General features: G+C 37.6%; 1 protein-coding gene across 4 annotated transcripts in view; it reads left to right on the top strand.

Moving 5' to 3' along the window:
• Positions 1-24,603, top strand: part of LOC138711246 (hemocyte protein-glutamine gamma-glutamyltransferase-like) — a 90,148-nt gene extending 65,545 nt beyond the window's left edge. For all 4 annotated transcript variants that reach the window (XM_069842660.1, XM_069842661.1, XM_069842662.1 and 1 more), the window contains 9 exons: positions 1,828-2,005; positions 2,834-3,088; positions 7,948-8,116; positions 10,895-10,992; positions 14,032-14,198; positions 18,248-18,371; positions 20,503-20,663; positions 20,903-21,039; positions 22,305-24,603. In XM_069842660.1, the coding sequence (XP_069698761.1) occupies positions 1,828-2,005; positions 2,834-3,088; positions 7,948-8,116; positions 10,895-10,992; positions 14,032-14,198; positions 18,248-18,371; positions 20,503-20,663; positions 20,903-21,039; positions 22,305-22,449 (1,434 nt within the window). In that variant the 3' untranslated portion in view covers positions 22,450-24,603. The remainder of the gene's footprint in view (positions 1-1,827; positions 2,006-2,833; positions 3,089-7,947; positions 8,117-10,894; positions 10,993-14,031; positions 14,199-18,247; positions 18,372-20,502; positions 20,664-20,902; positions 21,040-22,304) is intronic.
• The last annotated feature ends 2,723 nt before the right edge of the window (positions 24,604-27,326 follow it).

Below are 27,326 nucleotides of genomic sequence, written 5' to 3'. Positions count from 1 at the left end.
GGTGTAGGAGATTAAGGAATCGACAAAATTTCACACATTTTGTTGTTGTTCTCCAATGCCAGGCGTTTGACAACAAAGCCATTCGGCCTCTTGCACTCCAATATTTTTCAGAGATATTATCATGGCCAGCCACTGAAGCACAGATTTTGAGGTGGAAAAATTTAACAGAAGAAATACTGAAATTAGAAGTAAACACTGAAATACTAAAACAATTGTCTTTAGAGACAATTAATATTAGGTACCCTCCACAAAACTGGCTTCATTTATACATCGACGGATCCTTGATCTCCAGAGAACAAGGTGCCGGTGCAGGTGTTACGTGCTGTCTCTTCTCACTTTATAGATCTCTTGGATATGGAACAACAAGTTTTGATGGAGAAATCATTGCAATAAGTGAAAGTCTCAGGAATCTTCTATGCCACATCAATAAATTTAAGAATGCAGTTATATTATCAGACTCCAAAGCAGCTATCAATAGTGTCTAGACACACACCTTCATCTCAAACAGTAGGAATAACTAAAATGCTCTCTCAATTAATATCACTCAATAAAAAAATTGTATTCCAATGGATACCATCCCATTGTGGAATCCTGGGAAACGAGAATGCGGATGCTTTAGCAAAGAAGGGCAGCACTGCTACTTACAGACCTGTTACTAAATCTACGTATTACTCTGTGAAGAGATTTATTAAATCTACATACTTAGACTTCAACAAACAAAATTTGATAACACAATCTCAAGGGAAAAAATGGAACTCTCTGCATCATAATCCACAGTTAATTCCCGATTTACCACGAAAATCGTCTGTAGCTGCATTTAGATTGGCAACAGGCCATGATTGTTTGGCCAAACACCTGCATAGAATTGGAATATATCAGTCCCCTAACTGTCCATTGTGCAACTCAAACCAAGAAATGGATTCGGAAAATTTCACATATAAAATTGACAAATTATTCCGTTCAGTTACTAAAAAATAACTTTATTCTGCACTTCCGCAGCTAAGATTAAATTAAGAGTATTTTGAGAAAATTTTTTTCTCGCATAATAGTTGAAGTCGACTGCAGTTTTCGGCTGTGATTTGGTTGCTCCTGTTTCGAACATCTGTTCAATCATTGTTCATGAGAGAAAACATCCTCCTGGTGAGCTTAGAACAAAACTAGCCAGTTTTTCTTTGTTTATAATTTTAATACGGTTTGATTGTAAACGGATGATCACTAAAACCCATTTCTGGCAAGCATTACCTCTTATAAACACTGCACATTTCAATGCTTGTCTTGAACAACAAAACTCATCACATAAACAATCATCATTCACGGCAAAATCAAATGTTTAGAATATTGATTTTTGCATTATGCAAAAATAAGGGAGAAAAATGCTCAAAGAGAAGAATAATACTGGAGCCGGGAGACTGTTAAAAATTAGGGGGAAATACGGGAGATCCCGGGAAACACGGGAGGGTTGGGAACCCTACGTGCAATGTTCAAACATGACAGAGGCAACCAAGACATTACAAATTCGTCGTATTTCATATGAAAAACTAATCAGATCCTTCAGCGATTAAAACGTGAAGGGTGCGAGGGGAGAACAGAGAGTATGCTCATAACATGGTCGAACAAACATGACAGAGCACAGCGAACATCGAACTTCGCCACCGCCATGCTCAACAGAATGAACCGAACATACACGACGATAATATAATGTGTGATATGAACATGACATGTCAGCTTCGGCAAAGCGAACTTCGGTTCTACAGAAACTCGACAAACTTGAACCGAACATAGCGCCTGTAATGCACGACACTAATAGCTGCCGGCTTGTCTGTTTAGATAAATTCTCTTGATGAAGACGGCTTGATTGAAGGCAACTGGGGAGGGAAATACGAAGATGGAATAGCGCCTCACGCCTGGACAGGAAGCGTGGCTATATTAGAGAAGTTCCTGAAGGAGGGTGGCAGACCCGTTAAATACGGACAGTGCTGGGTGTTCTCCGCCGTTGTGGTCACTGGTGAGTTCATATAACAGCTTCTTGTAGAAGGGTTCACGTCCTTCCTCTCCATTCTCATGATCTTCATATTCTTATTTTGCAATTCATTTTGCCGCCAATCAACATCAAATGACAACCTAATATTGAAACATATCATCTGTTACAAATGACATCCACAACAACCTTGAATAATTAGGTCACAAGGCATAACCTCAATTTATACATTATGACGTATATACATCTTTGGACGGTGCAAAGGCATGTAGTAATGAGAAAACAAGAACATGGGCACAAACAAATCAGCTAAAAGACTGTAATGCATCTCTTCACATAATATAGTATATAGATTTTATTTTTTATTTTATCAGTGAAGACCTGCAATTTTATATTTGTACATGTATTGTAATCACACATGTGCTTTTAATCAATTCACAGTAGGGTGTAGTCACACAAGAAAAGAGATATATTGATGTTCTAAATTATGTTATTTTTATCATGTTGTATGCTCATTAAGAATATTGTATTTTGGTTGTAGAGACATATGTACTTACTAGAGATGATATTGCTGTATAAAATGTTGTATCTGATGATGTTGGTATGAAACCGATAAAAACGTTCATACAATATTAAAATTATGTAATGTAAGGACTTGCACCTCACATATATAGAAAGTAAAGTCATTGACTGAAAATAAATATTTTGTATTATTCATATTCTTAGTCTTCATCTTCTAGATTTAAATTTCCTTCTTCGTCTTCGTGTTCTTCCCCTTCAAGTGTTTAATTTTAATACTGGTAATCATTCTCGCCCTCCTCCATGTTCTCTCTGATTAACAATCACTGTTGGCAGTCTGTCGTGCTCTGGGCATCCCCTGCCGCTCCGTCACCAACTACGTGTCCGCCCACGACACCAACTCCTCCCTCACGGTGGACAAGTACTTTGACCGACTCGGCGAGGAGATACAAGGCGGCCCAGACGGGGATTGCTTCGACTCCTGCTGGAACTTCCACGTGTGGAACGAGTTGTGGATGGCTCGCCCTGACCTGCCCTTGGGCTACGGCGGCTGGCAGATCATCGACGCCACTCCTCAGGAAGCGAGTGATGGCAAGTATATGGGATATCTTCATAACAATGCAACCTAGCATCTTAGTAAGGAACATGCCTTATGGTTTAGAACAGAAGCTTACATATCTCAGTGAACGTTCCCGGTGTTTCAGTCAGTCGACCAGCAGCAGTGCCCCTGCTGTCAGATCTGAGAACTCACAACACTTCACACTGTGCTGTATTAATAACATAAGGTTTTCACCCTCCTCACAGTAGCTGCTGGAAGTGTTGTCCATCTTATGTGATACATAATTGACATCACATCATTAAAAAATTAAATTAAATATATCGGTGTAATTCATGTCACTCACTGCATGCACATCTAGTTTTATTCTTTACAGGGCCTTTACAATCCTTAATTAGTAGAGAAAAGTGTAGATATGATTTGATCCAAATATTTATTAAATGCAGAAAATAACGTAATTTAATTGTTATTTTATTTAAATGAATGTAACTTTATAGACCAGTGGTTCCTGAAGTGGGGGTCGACGAGATGATTTACAAAATAAAACAAAAACTCCTTATCAACATACATCAACATACATTTATTTTGCATTTAGAAGTATAAACAACGTTCACCATGAAGATAAAAAAAATCTTTTAACAGTTATTAAGTAAAAAATAATTATTGTAATAAGTGTGCCTGTTTTTCAGACACTAGCCACTAAAATCTGGGCTAAGTATTCGATACGCACGCACGCACGCACCTCACTCACTCGCTCACTCACTCACTCACTCACTCACTCAATCTCTCTCTCACTCACTCACTCACTCAATCTCTCTCACTCACTCAATCTCTCTCTCACTCACTCAATCTCTCACTCACTCACTCAATCTCACTCACTCACTCAATCTCTCTCACTCACTCAATCTCTCTCACTCACTCAATCTCTCACTCACTCACTCAATCTCACTCACTCAATCTCTCTCTCACTCATTCAATCTCTCACTCACTCAATCTCACTCACTCACTCAATCTCTCTCTCACTCACTCAATCTCTCACTCACTCACTCACTCGCTCACTCATTCACTCACTCACTCAATCTCTCACTCACTCACTCAATCTCTCACTCACTCACTCAATATCTCACTCACTCACTCAATCTCTCTCACTCACTCAATCTCTCACTCACTCACTCAATCTCTCACTCACTCACTCAATCTCTCACTCACTCACTCAATCTCACTCTCTCACTCACTCAATCTCTCTCTCACTCACTCAATCTCTCTCACTCACTCAATCTCTCACTCACTCACTCAATCTCACTCACTCACTCAATCTCTCACCCACTCACTCAATCTCTCACTCACTCACTCAATCTCACTCACTCACTCACTCAATCTCTCTCTCACTCAATCTCTCACTCACTCAATCTCTCACTCACTCACTCAATCTCTCACTCACTCACTCACTCACTCACTCAATCTCTCACTCACTCACTCAATCTCTCACTCACTCACTCAATCTCACTCACTCAATCTCTCTCTCACTCACTCAATCTCTCACTCACTCAATCTCTCACTCACTCACTCGCTCACTCATTCACTCACTCACTCACTCAATCTCTCACTCACTCACTCGCTCACTCACTCACTCAATCTCTCTCACTCACTCAATCTCTCTCTCACTCACTCAATCTCTCACTCACTCACTCAATCTCTCTCACTCACTCAATCTCTCACTCACTCACTCAATCTCTCACTCACTCACTCAATCTCTCACTCACTCACTCAATCTCTCACTCACTCACTCAAACTCTCACTCACTCACTCAATCTCTCACTCACTCACTCAATCTCTCACTCACTCAATCTCTCACTCACTCACTCAATCTCTCACTCACTCACTCACTCAATCTCTCACTCACTCACTCAATCTCTCACTCACTCACTCAATCTCACTCACTCAATCTCTCTCTCACTCACTCAATCTCTCACTCACTCACTCGCTCACTCATTCACTCACTCACTCAATCTCTCACTCACTCACTCGCTCACTCATTCACTCACTCACTCAATCTCTCTCACTCACTCAATCTCTCTCTCACTCACTCAATCTCTCACTCACTCAATCTCTCACTCACTCAATCTCTCTCACTCACTCACTCAATCTCTCTCTCACTCACTCAATCTCTCTCTCACTCAGTCACTCACTCACTCAGTCACTCAATCTCTCTCACTCACTCACTCACTCATTCAATCTCTCTCTTACTCATTCACTCACTCGCTCACTCATTCACTCACTCATTCACTCACTCAATCTCTCTCTCACTCACTCAATCTCTCTCTCACTCAGTCACTCACTCAGTCACTCAATCTCTCTCACTCACTCACTCATTCAATCTCTCTCTCACTCAGTCACTCACTCACTCACTCACTCAATCTCTCTCACTCAGTCACTCATTCAATCTCTCTCTCACTCAGTCACTCACTCACTCAATCTCTCTCACTCACTCACTCACTCACTCATTCAATCTCTCTCTCACTCAGTCACTCACTCACTCAGTCACTCAATCTCTCTCACTCACTCACTCACTCACTCATTCAATCTCTCTCTCACTCAGTCACTCACTCACTCAATCTCTCTCACTCAGTCACTCAATCTCTCTCACTCACTCACTCACTCACTCAATCTCTCTCTCACTCAGTCACTCAATCTCTCTCACTCACTCACTCATTCAATCTCTCTCTCACTCACTCACTCACTCAGTCACTCAATCTCTCTCACTCACTCACTCACTCATTCACTCACTCACTCAGTCACTCAATCTCTCTCACTCAGTCACTCACTCACTCAGTCACTCAATCTCTCTCACTCACTCACTCATTCAATCTCTCTCTCACTCATTCATTCACTCACTCAATCTCTCACTCACTCACTCACTTCCTCTCTCTCTCACTCATTCACTCATTCACTCACTCATTCACTCACTCAATCTGTCTCTCACTCTCTTACTCACTCACTCACACACTCTCTCTCTTTTCAAATTCGAGATTTCTCGCTTTTGTTTTGTTGATAATCATACACGAAAAACCATAATTTGCATGAATACGAGATTGCATATGTTATCAATGATTTAAGAATTCCTTTTGCTAGCTGCAAAACTGGTCAACACTCTGCGAAAAAAAGGTGTAGTTTCAACATTTCATCAGTAGGTACATATTTCAATGAGTTTTCGCTTAATATTTTTCTAATTTCAGCCAGTTGAACGCAGCGGATTCAGTAGACTTATCCATCAGTGACTGTCGTGATAGTTTTGAGTTTCTTCCAGAAAGTACTCAGAAAGTTGTTTAAATTTCTACTTCGGTTGGTATCCACTGGTTTCGAGTAGAATTGTACTTGTTCACGAATTTACAGGGATTTGTATGTTTGTAATTGGGTCAAGAACTGGTACAATAGTGGGGAGACTGCAAACTGAACTCTCGCCGAAAAGTGGGTCGCGCCTTTGAAAAGTTTGGGAACCCCTGTTATAGACAATACCGCTTGGAAGGGGAGGGACTAAGTAGGGTCCATTTGAGGGATGAATCAGGGAGGGGAGTTAAACATACAAGTCTTATATCATCGTGGTCCTTTATGAACGAGTTTTCAGTTATTCAAGCAAATAAAAGTGAACGGATGGCAACATTGTGACACTTGTTCACGAAACAGTAGCAATTGGGTTGCGAAAATATGTAACTGCAGCGAGAGACATCAGAAAAATACTAACTATTGAAAAACACGGACAGACGTTGTTGTGTATTGTATTGTATTGTATTTACTAACATTCCATAGTATTCATACATTGCTTACAGCTAGAATATGGAACAAGTCAAAAAACTTAATACTATTATAAAATCTTAATTTATAGTCACAGTCTAGATGAAATATATACAGACGAGATTTACAATATAGTCTACTAGTACAACACAAAGTTTTAGTATCAATTTCATGAAGCGTTATTGAATGTCATGAATTCACCTACAGAATAGAAGGCGTGAGAAATTAGGTACTTCTTTAATTTGGCCCTAAATAATTTTATGTTTTGAGTTTCATTTTTATATCGATAGGGAGGCTATTCAAAATTTTTACTGCCATATAACGCACTCCTTTTTGATAGCACGATAGACTTTCCGATGGAGTATGAAAGTCATTTTTGACGTGTATTTATGCTATGAACTGTTGAATTAGTTACAAAGTTTTCACGATTACATACGAGGAAGATTATTAATGAAAAGATATACTGACAAGCCATGGGCATTATTTGTAGTTTTTTGAAAATAGTCCTGCAAGATTCCCTAGATTTGGCACCTACTATTATTGTAATTACTCTTTTTTGTAGTAGGAATGTACTGTTACTATCTGTGGAATTTTCCCAGAATATTATTCCAAAACTCATTACCGAGTGGAAGTATGCAAAGTGTATTGTTTTTAAGGTATTGATATTTACTATCTTTTGCATAGATCCAATAGCAAAACAAGCTGAATTTAGTTTGGGGGCAATTTCTTTAATATGATTTTTCCAATTTAACACATTATCGATTTTTAAGCCAAGAAATTTGGTTGTTGTTGTTTCTAATAGGGATCTATTGTTAATTATGTACAGTTATACATCTTGATTACAAGACTTTTAACACAATATGACTTCTGAAATGTAGTTTATTGCTTTGCGTGTTAAGTACTAGGTACGGTACCTTGTTGACTAGCTCACAAAGGCTGAAACTAGTCAACAAGGTACCGTACCTAGTGTTTAACACGTGAAAGCAATAAACTACACATTCAGTTGACTCAAGGATCTCCGCACCCTTCACTGTTTTTTTAAGGAAGATTAATTTTATGTGTATTGCAAAGCTGCTGTTCTTCACATTTTGGCATGTTGCAGCCGTGTACCGCTGTGGCCCAGCCTCCCTGGAGGCAGTTCGTCGTGGAGAGGTGGGCTTCTCCTATGACACTCCATTCGTCTTCGCAGAGGTGAATGCAGACGTTTGTCACTTCAAGGAGGACGAGAGCTCGGAGTGGGGCTTCTCACGCCTCAGCATCAATCAGTATCAGTGAGTGCACAAATGATTTAATTACCGTACCGTACTACAGTTTGGATTTTGCCCTTTTCGTCTTTTTTCCGTGTGAGAATTCGTAAACCTTTTGCCTGTAGATTTGTTTGAGGCCTAGGGGATAAATGTACTCGTATTTCAGTTCTAAACTGCTATAAATGTTATTTCTTTGAGTAGCACTCATTTCAGATTACAAACCTACACAGAATATGTAAGAATAAAACTTTTATTATTGGTATTATTTTATTATTTGCATTTGCATAATTGTCACTGATTATTTGAAATGAAGAAAGCGCACAGCTTTTCCTACAAGCCAGTGTCACTTGCTGCAGAGATGAAGCTTTGTCACTAGTTAGCATGATTAAATCTGCTCTTTCATTTACGATCACAGTTGTTTTTTGGAGTGTATACGAGAAGCTTGCTACAGACCAAATTGTAAAAAGAAAAAAATAAAATAAATAAATAAATAAAGATTATTCATCTTGATTACACAACTTTTAACACGGTATCACTTCGGAATTTGTATGATAATAACTTTCTTGTGTTAAATATTATTAACGTACCTTGTTAACATGTTTCGACCTATTTTTCGGTCATCTTCGGAACTGGTCATTGTTGGTCTTGGCGCCTCTTTTTCCTGTGTGGGTGCGTTTTGTAGTATAGAGTCAAAGAGTGTGTGTGTTTTGAAATTGAGCTGTGTGTTGAGAATATCGTTGGGTTGTGTTTCCGTGTGTCTGTATATTTCGTATTGTTCTAATGTATTGAGTTTCTGGCTTTTTGGTTGGATGTGTAGGATTTCCATGTCTGTGCTGATGTCTCTGTAGGTGTGGTTGGCATTTGTGATGTGTTCTGCATATGTGGAGGTGTTTTGCAATTTTGTTATGGCTGTGATGTGTTCTTTGTAATGTGTTTGAAATGATCTGCCTGTCTGTCCTATGTAGAAGTTGTTGCAGGTGTTGCATTTGTTAGGCGTTGGATTGCAGATCATCCCATTTTCTGTGCTAACTTCTACCAATTCTGCTCAAAGGAGATGTATATAAACTATCATTTTAACTTGCTATATTTAGTTTGGCAGATTCATTGTTAAAATTAACGGATAAATATTTAAAACTTTGAACATTTAAAGAGGTAAAAGGAAGTTACATTTTAGAGAATCTTGAAGAGTGTTGGTAATACATTATCGTTATATTGCACTGATAACTATTTTTAAAAATTGGTTTCGGTAGAATTTGTAAATTTTCTTTAGGCCTTTCACAGTTTATTTTAAGGATACACTGGGGCGAAATTTTGTCGATTTTGTTGAAAAAATTCAAATTTTTGTTCTAACATTAAAAAGTTGTATATATTATGGTTCAAAGAACCTCTTCACTAATTTCCATGCAGATAGGCCTCTTCAATCGGCTGTTTGAACCGACAGTCAATTAAAATATTGCACGCTCTGGGTGGTCCTTTAAACTTTTAAACTCAATTTTTTTCGTTCACATTTTTCTTCACTAAAAACGCTGCTTCTACTAATTTGTACTATGTGCATGATCAGCAAGATCTTTTTCTAGTTCTTCTTAAAGGCGTGCTTAACAAAACTTTCTATCAGGATTTTCCTTAAACCTCAAGATTTTCTGGGTAAATATCTTCTTTTTTTTTCTGGTAGACATCACAATTTTTACCTGTGTTTATATTTGACAGTATAAAATAGTTTTTTCTTAGTCCTTCAAGAATAATGTGAAAAAAAAGAAAATAGCAAGTTATGTTTTAGGGAGTATGGAAGGTATATGGAGCGCATTTCATAGAAAAATTTGGAATTTGTAGGGAGAGTAGTGATTTTACAAAATACAATTTAAATTTACAAAAATTTTGGAACAAGTGAGATGAAATTTTGAACAAGGACTGTTTATATGCAGCATCATATGTGTACAAATGTTCATAGATCTAGCTGAAACAGTTAAGAAAATTCAAATTTCACTTTAGGGTATCCTTATGTCATTTGTTTTTTTTTTTTAGTCTCTTTTGTAAATGATGTATACAGATTAGTTTTCCATACAGTATTAACACAAGTGTTGTTGAATTTCCTTTTTAATCACATGTTATAACAAATATTGTGATGAATAATTTCAAGGGAAAAATCGTTTTGGGGCCGGGTATCGATCCCGGGACCTCTGGTTGAACGTACAAGCGCTCTACCAACTGAGCTACCCGGGAACTCCACCCGACATCATCTCAACTTTTCCCTTTATATCCACACAACTCGCGTGGGCTGACGAAATTATTCAAATCTGCTTAACAGGGAGCTTTACCTGAAAGACTAGATTTGCATAATATATACGTCACTGTGTACGTTAACAGAAAACCACAATTCCAAGTCACACAGAGATTGTGTGCACTCGATGTGGGTCTCTGGCATTTCGTTAGCCCACGCGAGTTGTGTGGATATTAAGGGAAAAGTTGAGACGGTGTCGGGTGGAGTTCCCAGGTAGCTCAGTTGGTAGAGTGCTGGTACATTCAACCAGAGGTCCCAGGATCGATACCCGGCCCCGGAACAATTTTTTCCTTGAAATTATTCAAATCTGCTTTACAGGGAGCTTTATCTGAAAGACTAGATTTGCAAAATATTGTGATGGTAACTATGGTGCGCCATACGTGAACAGCCAGGCACCGGTTTAAAATCCTGACAAAGATGGTGCTGCTCCATCACGTGACATAATTATTATGTAGGTTTACAGTCGTGCAGCTACTCCTGATCAAGTAATGCGGTTGCTGTCACCATGTCCGTCTGTATTTCAGTGTGGGGAGGAAGATAGTGACCAAGCGGCATGACAAGGACGATGACGACGGAGATTCCGACATGGAGGACATCACGGACAAGTACAAGAATCCTGAAGGTAATGTAATACATATGTACCAATGTACCAAAATTTCGCACTTCAAAAATCAGCTTTAGCTTTTTATAACACTTTTAATGTTGTAATTTAACATTTTGTAGTATTTTGGGATGAGCTGGGTGGTAGAAATTCAATGTCATCAATATGTTAGCCGGTGAATTTTAAAGATTTTTTAATTTAAAATTCCTGAAAATTATAATTGCAGTGAAATTGTGATCATTGAGAAACATGCCAAAAGATATGGTGTGATTTTATCCCGTCCCATCTTGTTCCTCAATCACAACTTGTCTGTGAGTGAACATTGGATCTACGAGATCGCATAGACACTATTATTTTACCACCAGCACCAGACAGGTTAGCTAAAAACAGAGGTAATGGTATACTTAGATAACAACAAAGGGGGTATCTGGTAGGTCACATGCTTCTGTTAAAATTTTTTTAAATTGTTAACTGCCTCCCATTGGAGGTAACCCAGAAGGACTCAGTACACTCTCCTACATGAATTTTACAATATTAACTGTTTACATAAATTTGTTGACAGAAAATTAAAATAAACATATATGAATTATAAAGTGAAGAAAAAGAAATTAAACAGAGTGAATATGACTCAGAATTTGGCAAGAGCGTTTCAAAACTGAAGTTATGATGTCAGCAGTAAGTGTCTGTGATAGTTCAAAAGTCTTCCTGAAGCTTTCAAAGAACTTGGGAATCACACCACGAGCTCCAATAAGAAGACCAATCACCTCAATGTCTTCAAGCTGGTATTTTGCTTTGAAGTAATCAACTGTTGGCAGATAAATGTTGATCTTTTCTTGATTGACATCCTCCGGCTGGCTACTCCCCGTTTCAATCCTTATGGTAGGATCAATTATATATCCTTTCTTGGTAGTCTGGGCATATGCTATGATGTCAATACATCTAGAGGAGCCATTAGTAGCAAGGCAAAAAGACTTCTTCTTCTACTGTCCAAGACTTTTTTTTCAAAGCAGTTGCAATTAAGGATCGAACATGATGGTGTCTGGCATTTCGGAGGAGTAAACCTCTGTTACACTGACCTTGGACGTGGGCAAGGGTTTCAGTCTCCGGGCAGCCATGTCTGCACCGGGATCCGTCCAAAGAGCGACCAGGTACTCCTCTAACTGCTGCTAAATTGGCGTTCATTTTGAGGCAGGTTACCCATTCAGATGCAGATAGTCCAGACTTATTAAAAATCCAGGCGTTGGCTTTAGGTACTTGGCTGTACAATTCTACACCTCTGCCTCTTCCAGGCATTACTTTCCAGGATTCGAATTCTGCATTTCTTAATTCCTCTCTTACTGTAAAAGCCAACATGAAGGGGTGAACAAACTATTTGAAAAAATGTAAGAACCTGTATGTGGTCGGGCTGTAGATAGATTGCTTTTTTTTTTACAAAAATAAAAAGTCTCATAAAATATAACTTTGCTGCTGTTAAGTAGATGTGTAATAATTAATTTTGCATAAATTTAATTGAAATGGTTAGTCATCATATTCTGTACTATTTTGCTGTTTGCAACAATCTCTGATTCTGAGTAAATTACATTTCGTGATTTTTCGTTCAAGCAAATTTCAATTAAATGTAACAAAAAATGACAATACTGGCCAACTTCATATGTTATTGTAGTGTCTGAATATTTGGCGATAAAGCACTCCAAGATTTTTAGGGAATGTACCATGCACGTTGCATCTCTTCAGATGGTCCAAATCCGTTACTTCATTTGAACTGCGCTGAATACAGTTTGGTGTGGTGCAAATTTCTGTCCTGTGAACGCGGCCTGCTAACAAGTCATGCCCTGTCCATCAGCTGAACATTGCGACTGTAGATTTAATTTTTAAGAAATTTGATTTTTGTGTTGCTGTCTTCTTTAAAATTAGAAGTCGGTGCCTATGGATAAAAGTATGAATCTAATAAGGAACTATTGCATAATTCGATTATTGAAAACTATCGAATTGTTCAATAATTTGAAAACAACAAAAATAACACATAAACAAAATACACCCAAAGCTACACTACACATTAGAAATTGAAAACAATAAATCCATAAATTTTCTAGACATCACAGTAACAAAAGTAGACAACAAACACACATTCAAAGTGTACAGAAAACCCACAACAACAACAACACACATACACAACACAAACAAGCTGCATTCCGAACAATGGTACACAGACTACTCAACATACCAATGAACCAACAGGATTACAACGAAGAACTAAACACAATCAAATACATAGCACAAGGAAACGGATACAACCCCAACATAATAGACAACATAATACGTAAGACAAAACAAAACCACAAAAAACAGAAGAATACAACACAAACACAAGAACACAAAAAATACATCACACTAACATACAGAAACAAAAACACACATAAAATTGCAACCTCGTTCAAGAAATTAAACTACAACATCGCATACAGAACAAATAACACTCTACAAAAACATCTCAACACACAAACAAACAAATACAACCACACAGGCGTATACAAACTCAAATGTAACACCTGCAACAACTTCTACATAGGACAGACAGGCAGATCGTTTCAAACACGTTACAAAGAACACATCACAGCCATAACAAAATTACAAAACACCTCCACATATGCAGAACACATCACAAATGCTAACCACACCTACAGAGACATCAACACGGACATGGAAATACTGCACATCCAACCAAAAAGCCAGAAACTCAACACACTAGAACAATATGAAATATACAGACACACGAAAACACACCCCAACGAAATTCTCAACTCACAACTCAACTTCAAAACACACACACTCTTTGACTGTACACTACGAACGCACCCACACAGGAAACAAGAGGTGTCGAAACATGTTAACAAGGTACGTTAAAATTTAACACAAGAAAGTTCTTATCATACATATTCCGAAGTGATACAGTGTTAAAAGTTGTGTAGCCTAATCAAGATGTATAAAAATAATTAATTTAGAAAGAGGAGCCAGGAAGCGAACCAAATGAAAGCTGGTAGTAAGAACTGCATTTGTTAGGATCCCAAGCAGAGCGGCTGGCCGTGTTCAACGCCGTGAGGGGCATCGAGCGGGCCCAGCAGTACTACTCGTTCCCCAAGAAGGGCAAGGAAGACGTTCACTTCGACCTGGTCGAGATCGAGAAGATTGCGTTTGGCCAGAACTTCAGCGTCACGGTGCACATCCAGGTGAGTGAGTGCCTTCTTCTTGGGTTATCAAATCCATCTTCTGCTGTGATGTATGTCAGATGTAGAAGTACATCGTCTGGTAACATCTCGCTTTCACATTATGCGAACTATAAAGAGTCTTTAAGTAATATAACAATAATAGTAAACTGCCCCCATTGAGGGTAGCCCTAACGGACTCAGTATATCCTCAAAAAAATTATTATACATACGTAAACATAGATATTAAATTTTAAAGAAGGGAAACGAAGAAAAGGGCGTGAAAAATTACAATTGCTATTAATGTGGCACCATGTGATTAATTAGGATTTGGCAGGATTTTTTTTAACACAATTATCACAATGTCATCCCTCAGAGATGTTGGCAGAGCAAACTGCTGTCGAAATTCTTCGAAAAAAGCTGGTATAGTCCCTCGAGCACCTATGAGCAAGCCGAGTACCTCAACGTGAATTAAGGCATATTTCAGCTTGAAATAGTTGACTGTAGGCTCATAGATCGACTTCTTCTCATGGTGGACCTCGGCTGACTGATGACATTCTACTTCAAAACGTATCATGGGGTCCACAATGATGCCCTGTTTAGTGTCAGCATTGTACTCTAAAATATCTACTCGTCTCATTGACCCATTTTCAGCTAGACAGGAGATTTATTCTTCTACTGTCCAGCCCTTATTTCTTAATGCGGCAGCAATTTTGGATCTTATAAGATGATGTCTAGAGTTCCTCAAGAGCAATCCCTGTTCACAGAATCCCAAGACGTGTGTTGTATATTGACTGTGTATGTCAATAAAATTCCAAAATTATCTGAATAACAATATTGCAGAATTCGAAAAAAAAAAAAATTGCTTAGAATCTCAGTAATATGTTTCAAGGGAAGATTAACTGTTAAATTTGCTTGTTTAATGACACATTGTCTCAGGAACTGCTAAAGATATCGTAGGGTACTGAAATTTTTATACGCTAATGATACAAGGTTTGTAAGCAAACTGACGTAGATTTATCAATATACAAGTTGTAAAATAATATTGGATTTTTTAAAAATAAAGTTCATTTTATTTTGTAATTTTTTATATAAAGTATATTTTCTGATCGAACTAGTAGACATACCTAACCTAACAATTAAGAATGAAATAATGTATTTGAAAATTCGGGAGCAACTGGTTTTGAATCAGGCATCTCTCGATCTGCTGTACTACTGTACCATAAACAGCAGCAATGGAGAAGTCGGAAGAATTGTGTGTCTAGTGGTGCAGACAAATGGCTGACTAAAAATAGTGTACGATACACATGTTAAAAATAAAATACTATTTTTTAATGCTTGTTTCATAAATAAAAGTTATGGGAATTTGTGAAATATATTTAATTTTGGTATGTTTTTAATAGGAGTTTAGTAAAATTAAATTAAATTATGGTTTATTTAACGACGTTCGCAACTGCCCAGGTTATATCACACTTAAATGCTATTGACCTGTGCCAGATCGAACCCGCAACCTCGAGCACAGAAGGCCAGTGCTATACCGGCTGCGCTACCCAGGCCGACAAGAGTTTAGTAAATGACAAACTTGACAGAGGCATTGAATTACTGAGTGAAGCATGTGATGACACAGAATATGCCATCTGCGTGATGCTAATTTGTTTTGGCTTGTGGTCGCCCTGAACGGCTGCCTACTTGGTCTCAGCAAGCCCCCCTGAAGGACGTTTCTATATCAAGCTGCCGTAGTTTAAAGACAGAACCTGCTGGATGATTTTTTCGAGAGCGCTTGGTACGTAGAACCAAGGATCCAGGTTCGATCCCCGGCACCGGTGCGAATTTTTGTCTCTAATATTATTTGTTACCATAACAGATTGTAATTTAGTTGATATGTAAATAAATTAAGGTGATATGTAATTAATTAAGATGATATTTAATTATGTTGATTTGTAATTGATTAAGGTGATGTGTAATTACTTAAATTGGTAATAGTTGGGTGAAATAGAAGAACTTATAAGTTAGATTTACTTTTGCTTATTGTAGGCGTTATTATAGAATAGTTTTTATTTATAGTCCTAGATTTATTGCATCTATTTATTTATAGTTAGAAATCTTAGGTTTATTTTATTTCATTATTTTTTTATTTTTCTTTTATTGCTATAATTGAGGGGTTTGCCAGAAAAAGGGCGTATACGTCAATATGGCGAATTGAGATACATGCAATCAAAGATTTTAAAACGCACCTGAATAAAATGTAATACACGCACGCAGCCCTGTCCTGCAGGTATGTACAGTACAATCAAAACAAAATTTCGCTACTATAATTATTCACTACATTTTAAACCGTTTTCCCGGAAAAGGGCGTATAGGTCTGTCCGCCTTTCTTCTGGCAAAGCCCTCAATTATTGTAGAATTATCATCATCATCATCTTCCTAACAAGTATTAGGCCAAGTGGCCTGTTACGGTCTCAAACTAGAATTTTCAGTCCATCTCTTCTTTGGACGGCCTAGAGATCTTTTGCCATATTGTAGAATTATATATGGTATTATTGTATATTATATATCACTGCCACCGGGTGTATACCCAATTGTAGTGTTAATAAATATATAAGTAAATAAATAAGTACATACATACATACATACATACATATTATGTCTGAGCAATATCTTGGAAATAGTGATGCATTTCATTTAACTTTATGATCTTTCACTTTGTTATTTCAACTTTTGTTTGTTTCTGGAATAGCAGTTAGCATTTCAGTTTCTGACGACCGCATATCGCGTTCTTCTCTCTTTGAAGGACCAGTGCCTCACTTCGTTCTCATTACCACCGTGGTAACAGTCGTTCTCTTATAACAGTCATGTCAATTGATGCCCATAGGAGCAAGCGCGCGCTTTAGAGCCCAGGAGAGCCTGAGCGCTTTACAGCGGAAAGGAAAGAGACAGATGAAAGAGGTGGTATATGCCGCTTGGTCGAGCTATATTCAGGGATGGCCAGCACTGATTCAATGGATAAAGGGAAGAGAACTTATTAAAACTGTATCCATGTTAATTTTTAGATTTGCCTGAGAAGTATAAGTGCATTATAAGAATGTAAGTTTGAATTTTAATGCTAATTTTTCACAGTTTTATTTTTTTTTATTCCAAAGAAATATTTTCTCAACTTTTCGAATAGAAAAGTGAAATTTTCAGGTATAGGCCTATTTATTTAGTAGCCTTACAGAATGTTTTCGTAAATCTAATATACCGTAAATACGTATTATTGAAGGTAGTGTATTGAAAATTTTGAAAATATTCGCATGGAAATTATTTGTAAGGAAATGAATTAACAAAGCAACTACTGTTACGTCATAAGCAAAAGATACGTGCCCATGTGTTGTAAAAAATGTCAGCTCTATAGCTTCAGCAGATTTCGAGAAAATAATTTAATATTCTGATGATAGGAAGTTGCTCACAAATATCACCTTAAAAGCATAATGCGATAAGAGTTTTGTTATGGAATATTAGTTACACTTAAAACAGATACAGTACCTAGGTGACTTTGCTTTGTACTGTAATATTGTTTTGATTAGTTTATTGATTACTTTTGTAAGGCTAAAGATACCATCAATATAAATTCCAACTTATCATGTCATACTCAATCTCTTTCTTTGGAATATCACTTTCTTTATGAATGATGTGTTTCATCCACTTAATACAGTATAATATTATACTACTATGGAATTTAAGTGAATATTCCTTCTTAACTCTCTATTATGTTATTAAGATTTAAAACTCAAGTGCAATATTAAGAAATCAGTGTTAGTACTTTTGTTCTACAAACAATATAGATCAAACAGAAAGAAGCCATATAAAAATGACGACATAAAATTTCACGTTCCGTTTGAAGTTTGTGCACCACTGTTTTCTTAATCCAACAGGTTGCTTATTCATATACACAACCCTTCCTCTTTCCATACTTAGCGCTTGCTGCCCGCGCATGACGTCAAGGTCAGAAAAATGCGCTTGCTTTGACATCACTGTCTTATAATATTGTCACTGCTTGATTCGTGTTTCAAAGTTGTGTGCATTGTTTCACGCAGAACAAGGCCAGCAGCCTGCGCACCATCTCCGTCCTGCTGTCGGCGTCCACAGTCTTCTACACCGGCAACACGGCCCACAGACTCAAGAGGGCGAATGGGGAGTTTGTGGTGCAGCCCAACCAGAGTGAGTAAAACTAAGTCATGATAAGAAAAGCTCAAACGAAGACATCCCAATATCAATCTGGTTTGGTTACGAGACTTCCGGATTTTGCCAGGCATATTTAGGTACGTGTCTTGTGTCGGGCCAGGCGTTGCAGAAAATCAGAAATTGTCAAGCTTTTCCCTCTTGTCAATTATCATTGAACGAAAGAGAGAAACCGTCTATGTCCAGAGTCCATGTTTGTAAAAATTAATTTAAGACTCTCTGGAGTCCACTGTATTGTACTTATTTACATTTCACGGTATTCGTACATCGCTTCACAGCTAGAATATGGAACATGTCAAAAAAAATCTTAATAGTACTGCAAAGTCTTAAATATAGTCACAGTCTAGTTGAAATATACACAGTAGAGTTTTACAATATAGTCTTCTAGTACAACACAAGGGGTTAGTATCGATACTTAATAAAAGACAGAAATATTCATGCAACATTCTTGAATGTTATAAATTCACTACAGAATGGAAGGCGTGAGAAATTAGGTACTTCTTTAATTTGGCCCTAAATAATCTTATGTTTTGAGTTTCATTTTTTATATCCATAGGGAGGCTATTAAAAATTTTTATTATCATATAACGCACTCCTTTTTGATAGCACGATAGACTTGCCGATGAAGTATGAAAGTCATTTCTTTGACGCGTATTTATGCTATGAACTGTTGAATTAGTTACAAAGTTTTCACGATTACATTCGAGGAAGTTTATTAATGAAAGAATATACTGACAAGCCATGGGCATTATTTGTAGTTTTTTTAAAATAGTCCTACACGATTCCCTAGATTTGGCACCTACTATTATTCTTATTACTCTCTTTTTGTAGTAGGAATATACTGTTACTATCTGTGGAATTTCCCCAGAATATTATTCCAAAACTCATTACCGAGTGGAAGTATGCAAAGTGTATTGATTTTAATGTATTATATTTGTAAAATTTAATGTAAGACTGTCTGGAATCCATTAGAGGAATTATCTTATGTGGATTTCCATAAATAGTTATTGGGTGACAAACAATATTCCTTGCAAAAGAAATTGGATAATCAGAAAGTACCAACAATCTGGAAACTAAATGAGGTGTAAGACCATAAGGTCACAGTCTACTATATACAGTCACGAAGCTTGAGTTTTGAGGGTGCTAGAAACAATAGACTGTGCCGGTACTATTTTGCATTGCCTGTAATGAGGCGATATTAGCGATCCTAGTGGTGAGCAACTATCTAATGTTTGCATATTTACTACGTATCGAGCTTCGTGACTGTATATACTAGACTGTGATAAGGTTATTTATAATGTGTACAGTAAAACAGTGAAATTAATTAATAGTTATTATCAGTTCTGTATGAGTTTTACATTATACTAAGGCTGCAATTTACTTTATTATAATGAAATATTAAAAATAAGTGTCACATTATCAATTTCAGCTTTTTTGTGAAAAATCCTGTTTTTTTTTTTTTTCAGATAAAATATCGTGCTTTTTAATTTTTATCTAGTAATCCTATTCTGGGTTGCTATTAGTTTATTGACCTTTGATGAGCCAGTGCATTCCACAAGATAACGAACTTGTTAAATATGGACCTCGTATTCCTTTCCCTGTTATAAATTTTATTCGACCAGAGGATAGACCAGTGTGAACTATGCTTTGCTCGCGTCTTGTTTTTTTTTTTATTAGGTTATTTTATGACGTTTTTGCTATGTTTATGTATTGTCTGAGTGAGATGAAGGTGATAATGCCAGCGAATGAGTCCAGGATCCAGCGCTGAAAGTTACCCAGTATTTGCTCTTAATGGGTTGAGGAAAAACCCCGGATAAAACCTTAACCAGGTAACTTGTCCCAACCAGAATTTGAACCCGGGCCCCTCATTTGTCAGTCAGACGTGCTAGCCGTTACTCCACAGCGTCTTGTTAATCCAGTATAGTTGCAGAAGGACTGCCTCTGGTCAGCTGGAAGGATGTTACTGTGAAACGTACGTATTGTTTAGGTTTTAACACTGGCAGGATTCAAATGATGGCGCTCCCCCTCCCCAGAATTCAAAAGTATTTCTCCATCAATAAGAGTTTTTGGAGTCAAGTAGAATGCAAACTGATGGTCTGTTGCATTGCAGGGGAGACGCTACGCATCACCGTGTCTGCCAATGAGTACCTGGACAAGCTGGTGGACAAGAGCCTCATCAAGATATACGCCATTGCGAGCGTGAAGGAGACGAACCAGACCTGGAGCGAGGAGGACGACTTCCCCCTACAGAAGCCCAAGCTGAACATACAGGTGTGTTGTACACATACTTAGGTACCTCAGGATTGTTCTTCGGTAGAGTTTTGGACTAATTAATAATTTGCATCTTTCCTCGTGTGTTGAAACCTTTTCCATGGCTGTGTTTTTCACCGGGAACTTACTGTCATTATTACTATTGAAGTTACCATTATTATTATTATTATTACTACTACTACTATTACTATTGTTATTATTGTCACGACTACTAATTGGGAACAAACGTGGTATTGCAGATCCGGGGCACGCCGCAGGTTGGCCAGGTGTGCCAGGCAGTGTTCTCCTTCCAGAACCCTCTCAACATCGCCCTCACTGACTGCAGCTTCAGTGTGGAAGGCCCAGGACTCCAGCGCCCTAAAATCGTCAAGCACAGGTGAAGCAAAGAAACTGACATCTTCCATAACTTGATTCTTTGCTACTTACTTACTGGCTTTTAAGGAACCCGGAGGTTCATTGCCGCCCTCACATAGCCCCGCCATTGGCCCCTCTCCTGAGCAAGAGTCATCCAGGATAACTCTTCTCGGGTTCTCAGCCAGGTGAGTTGGAGATTAGCTTCCAAGCTTTCGACGGCTAGCTCTGCCATCTTCTTCACCTGGCTGAGAACCCGAGAAGAGTTATTCTATATCAAACGCCGGGAAAGCCTCAAGTCATACAAGATTCATCCAGTCCCGACCATCATATCCCACCTCCATTTTAATATTAACCTCCCATCTATGTCTTGGCCTCCCCAAAGTCTTTTTCCCTTTGGTCTCCTAACTAACACTCTGTATGCATTTCTGGATTCGTCCATACGTACTACATGCCCTACCTATCTCAAATGTCTGGATTTAATGTTCCTAATTATGTCAGGTGAAGAATACAATGCGTGCAGTTCTGTGTTGCGTAACTTTCTCCATTCTCCTGTAACTTCATCCCTCTTAGCCCCAAATATTTTCCTTGGCACATTCTCGAAGACCCTTAACCTCTGTTCCTCTCAAAGTGGGAGTCCAAGTTTTATAACCTTACAGAACAACTGGTAATATAACTGTTTTATACATTCTAACTTTCAGTTTTTCTGAGTGTGGACTGGATGACAAAAGCTTCTCAACCGAATAATAACAGGCATTTCCCATATTTATTCTATGTTTAATTTCCTCTAGAGTGTCATATCTGTTACTGTTGCTTCAAAGTATTTGAATTTTTCAACCTTAAAGGATAAATTTCCAATTTTTATATTTCCATTTCGTAGTATGTTCTGGTCACGAGACATAATCATATACTTCGTTTAAATTGATTCTTTACACAAGTAATTTGATGCACAAAATAATCTTGACGGCATCAGCCCAAATGTCTTCAGATTTCTTTAAATGAATTCTATAAATTGTGGTTTGATTTTCTCTTTGCTTAATATTACAATTACAGTGGTTCCTGCTCAGCACCATTTCTAAGGGATCAGTTCTGATATAGGTGAAGCTTGTCAGATACTTCTCTGACTGAAGTAGGATGGATCAGTTTCACCTGTCAGACTCGGACAATCATCGCATATATAGGGTGCACAATGGGGCAAAGCAACCCTAAATTCAAGGATCCATCCCGGGTCTGATCCTCAAGAAACCAAGCCACAGGATGTCTGCTTTGTAATGTATTGTTGTGTTTCAGAGATGTGAAGCCCGGAGAACTGGTGACGTTCACGGAGCATTTCCGCCCCAAGAAAGAGGGTCCCAGGAAAATTCTGGGTGCTTTCAACTCGAAGCAGATAACAGAGATCGAAGGCGCCACCACCGTGAACACGAGGCCACAGTAGACAGAGACGCATGCATTGTGTGTGACGGTACTCTATACGCCACATTTATTTTAATATGATTGTAAACTGAGAGGCAAGAGGTTTGACCCAACCATGGCTAGTGCAACCTGGCAACACGTCTGAAGCTGCTTGAATGGGTACACAATCAAATTTTCGCCAAATTCAACATTTACAAGACTTTTCAGCACTTGTCAGTACTTTGCAAGCTGTATTGTCAAATCACTTACAATACTTTAAAAGTCCTCGATTGTGTTGAAAATAAGTTTATACTCGACCATGCCGAAATGTAGTAATTATACACCTGGTTGCAGTCCTTTAATGGACCTCATTAAAGTACACCTATTCATTAAAGTTCAGGTGTTCCACCAATCAGAAAACACCATTGTAGCAATATGAAAGCGCAAGTATCGATTATTCTCGGATATGCAATCGAAAGACAACTAGCGAAACGTCACGGAGGATGGAAATCTAATACTGTCGCAGAAGGTTATGTTCTGTTACTATAATAATTAGCGTTAATTGTAAATAATATTCAAATAAATTCAATTTGTCATCTCGTTTTTCAATGTCTAAATCAATTTCAAGGTTATATCAAGATTAATGCTTATTTTACTCTCTAGATTATATCAAGGTCAATGACATTCGTGCCTCGGAGAAAATCAATACTTTCGCGTCTGCGCACATCTCACAATTTACGAGATATTGCACAAGGTCAGTTCTGCTCCCCAGTCAGATAAGAATAACATGAATACCTTACCGGTACAAATAATTTTAAGTTAGAAATATGGTCGAGCATAAAAAGTCGTATGAAACTTGCATATAATGGTAATTAAGACGCTCGCTTACGCTTGTTTCATAAACATACTCGCGTCTTAATTACTACCATTATAGGCTCGTTGCATAATGTACTAAATATGTTCTAGTAATGTAATTGATCAAAGATTTGACAATTCTTTAAAGGAATTGACTGATGGGATTTGAACAAATTTTGTCGGCTAGAAACACAAAAAAATGGCATCCAGGTTAAGGGAAGTTTGCGAGTTATATGAATTCAACCCTTGACCGAAGCCTGTATGCCGTGGATTCTGTGGAGCACCACAATAAAATGAAGAAAAATAATGCATATGAGGAAACTGCAAGGCAGATAATATATATCGAGTTAAATGCCTTTACATGTATGTTTAATGAGCAAGATTCTAACCTATAACTTAGGCAAATACTAATCGTAAATATTTTGTTTTAAAACTATTTGAAATCGTAATATTCTTGTTTTAAGGTGCTGTACAGTTAAGTAATACAGATATTGTTTTGTATAGCCTTGTTATTCTCTAAAGGATTTACGTAATACTTGGTAGGCAGGCCTACATAGGTTACAATGAACTTGAAGCACGGGTTTTAAAATCTTTAGCAATGTGAAACAGTCTTTGACAATTCTTTCTTCAATATTGATCAGTCTTTGACAAGATTTCTTGTAAAGTATTGAATTGGAAGAACAATTTGATCGTGTGTAAAGCAGTTCAACATGTTAAATGTTATTGCGCTGGACTTCCTGAGGCGAGACATAGAATTTGTGGTATTGTGATGAGTTGTCTCGTTTCCCCTGTCCTCACTGCCTGATTTCTCTAATCATCATTTCACCATCATTATCAAGCCACATTTATAGTATTTTGTTTGGTTGCATATTAAATATAGACTAAAGTATTAATCTGTAACGACTTATTTTGTAAACCTACTGCAAATAGTTTGGGAACGAAGATATTTTGGCATTGAAATGTCTATTTCATATGTTCATACTTTTCCAAAATAAATTTCATATGTTGGGAAAAATTTCTTCATATTGTGCTGGTCTGCAGTGATGGTTTTGAGGAAGCGATGACAATTTGTTGCATCTGTGGGTTCAGAGCAGGTAACAGGCCTGGACCTGGCAGAGTTCCTCGCTGTGAAGGTCAACGTGTTGTCTAGTTGCACCAGCCCTCTGGTGACAGTATTAACACAATATGTTGTTTGGTCCTGACATTGATTTTTATGACTGTTGTTCATCTCACAAACTGTTCAATTGCATATTTAAACAAATATTATTAAGCTATATATATAAATTGTATCTTTTTTAGTTTTGTAATTCAAACAAATAAATAACACACAATGTCGAAGTAATTTGACAAGTCCTGACTTAGTGCGTTGGTGGGAGCTACCCCTGCACTTCTGCACAGATCTGATGTAATGTGCCGACCAGTACTTCAGCGTGCAGCTCATAATGATAAGGACGCTAGTTCGAGTCTCACACCATGCTGGATGGATCTACGATATATTCTACAAATTTCGCCTTCATTGTTTCTTCATACAATGTGTGAAGAGAAAAAAAAAACAGATCACTGTCGTTTGTAATTCTATTGAGGTCGACACCTTGCAGTTTGTGAGGTGCAATATGTTGGAACTGCATTGCAGAACGAGCCAGCGTTATGAACTGACTGTAATTTCAGCACAAGACTTTGAGTACTTATAAAAATATAAATGTAATACGTTATTATAGCGGATGCTTGCTTCATTAGTAATTTTTAGAACAAAGAAGCATGTATCAGTTATCAACAAGTACTAACATTCCTTGGTCACTCAATAAATTGCATTGTTGCCTATTTTCAGTAAGAAAGGCTCAGATGACTCACCTAGATATGTAGAAGTGTCACACCTAACCTTTCGTTAATGTTTCCTAGAAACAGGTACCGCAGTTTCGAGGATCTGCTGTAAAATAAGGGTGGCATAGTTATGAATAGCAAAGGGACTAAGGGATCACTCTTTTTATACTACAGTAGAACCTCTATTATCCGTATATTATTTCAATGTACCGAAGTACATATGATATTTCCATGCAGATATTCTGCGTCATCATACAATGAGAGAGTAATGGAACGGAGAAAAATTCTCTCCGGCGCCGGGAACCCAAGAGTTGGAACTCAATCACAGACATTTCTGTCCGACACCGGGGTTGTATCCGGTGTGGCTTAGTGGATAAAGCATCAGCACGTAGAGCTGAAAACCCGGGTTCAAATCCCGGTGCCGGAGAGAATTTTTCTCCGTTCCATTACTCTCTCACTTTATTATCCATGGTAATGAAGGGGGTGGAGTGAACGGTTAATCAAAAATCGGATAATCCGTACCATAAAAAGTTTTCATAAACTGAGTACAGTACATAATATTTTCGTAATTTCCTCCATGGTCTTTTCTTTTAATACGCCAGGTAGTGGATCAGAAGTTCACTAATTTAAGTCTGTTTTTTTTTACAATTCATGTTTGATTTTCCGAAAAGTCAGTTATTAAAACATTATTTATTGTACTTATGTCTGGTTTTCAACGACGGGTTTTTAATGGCCAAGAAAACTTATGACGACTGTCTGTGCAAAGATAGGAATACTAGAGGTCTCAGTTTGTAGATTTACAAATTTTATACAGTTTATATTTTATTTTTCATTAGCCTAAATCGCTTACAGTTGTAATTCATATCTCGTATTGTGATGTGAGATGAACCACATTTTCTCTTATCCCAAACCACTCAATTACTTGCACTTTTTTTCTGTAGTACAACATGTTTTCTTTCGACACTTGTAGAAGACATTTTGCCTAGAAGATAAACAGTACGACCACTCGAAGAGTAGGCCATAATGCGTAAGGGTAAAGGTTTATAAAAACACTCTGTACAAAAATTCGTACTATTATAATGTACAGTAATTCCTATTTTTTCTGCGAGTGAGAAAGACAGATGGATAATCCACCAGTCGGTTAATAGGGTGACTGATAATCGGGGTTTTACTGTAGTTGCTGTTAGTGTTCCTGTTGTTCTTGTTGTTGTTGTTATTATTATCATTATTATTTTGGTAATTTATTGGAATACTCTCCCTTGGAGGGAAAGGAACTGGCCACCATACCCCATTATCCCCTGACTTGCAAATATAGGATACCTCTGCCCGTTAGACAGAATTGTAAAAGGTAAAGGTATCCCCTTTATATGCATGGGGGCATGGAGGTACAGCTCGACGCTTTCTTGACCTCGCCAATAGACTGAGGTGGTGACCGCTCTTTATCCCGGGGGCTGAGTGAACCCTGTTGCCATTTTGGAAATTTTGGTAACGAGAAAAATCTGGCATACCCGGAATCAGGGCTCCAGTTGCAGCACGAACTGGGCCACGTGCCGCTGCTGTCAGGCATCTGTGTATGTATTTATTGTGATTGATTTCCTTGCTCTCTTATTTAACTGCAGTGCAGTACTTTTACTTTGTTCACATGACCGCATGCCGGTACAAACTCTTATGTATTTACATTTAGTGTTTTATAATTGGGGTTTGTATATATTGTTATTGATATGCTGCCTAATTATCTCTGTGAGTACCTACCATATTATGTAGCCTTTCAGATGAATTTGATTGTCCATGTACATATTTTTGCACACTTAAATAACTGCATCACATTTTTACAAATATACACTAATACAACATACTGATGTTACTAGTCAACGATGTATGAAAAAAACTGGATATCCTACCCAATGATCCCCTGGCTTAGTTGCCTCACAAATGATGGCTTATTAGTGTTACGAGATTGCAACACGAAGTTAAACTGAATTTAAAGTACTGTATGCTTACTTATTGAAATTATTCTTTACTAGACCAACACTAAAATATGCTTGCTGTTTGCCTACGTATACTTACTAACTGTCCGAAAACTAGTTGCAATGGGAAAATTCGCATATTGTGATCATTTCTAATATTATTCATCTCTTTACGGAAACATATGTTTGAGAGTGGAATGAATGTTATTAGTGGGTTATAATGACATTCTCATCATATTTCTTTATTTTCAAATTCAGCAATAATGTTATTTATGTA

Source organism: Periplaneta americana, chromosome 12 (genome assembly GCF_040183065.1).
Source record: "Periplaneta americana isolate PAMFEO1 chromosome 12, P.americana_PAMFEO1_priV1, whole genome shotgun sequence".
Taxonomy (NCBI): Eukaryota; Metazoa; Arthropoda; class Insecta; order Blattodea; family Blattidae; genus Periplaneta; species Periplaneta americana.
Note: the sequence above shows the minus strand (reverse complement) of the source record. Positions and strands in the feature narration are given on the sequence as shown.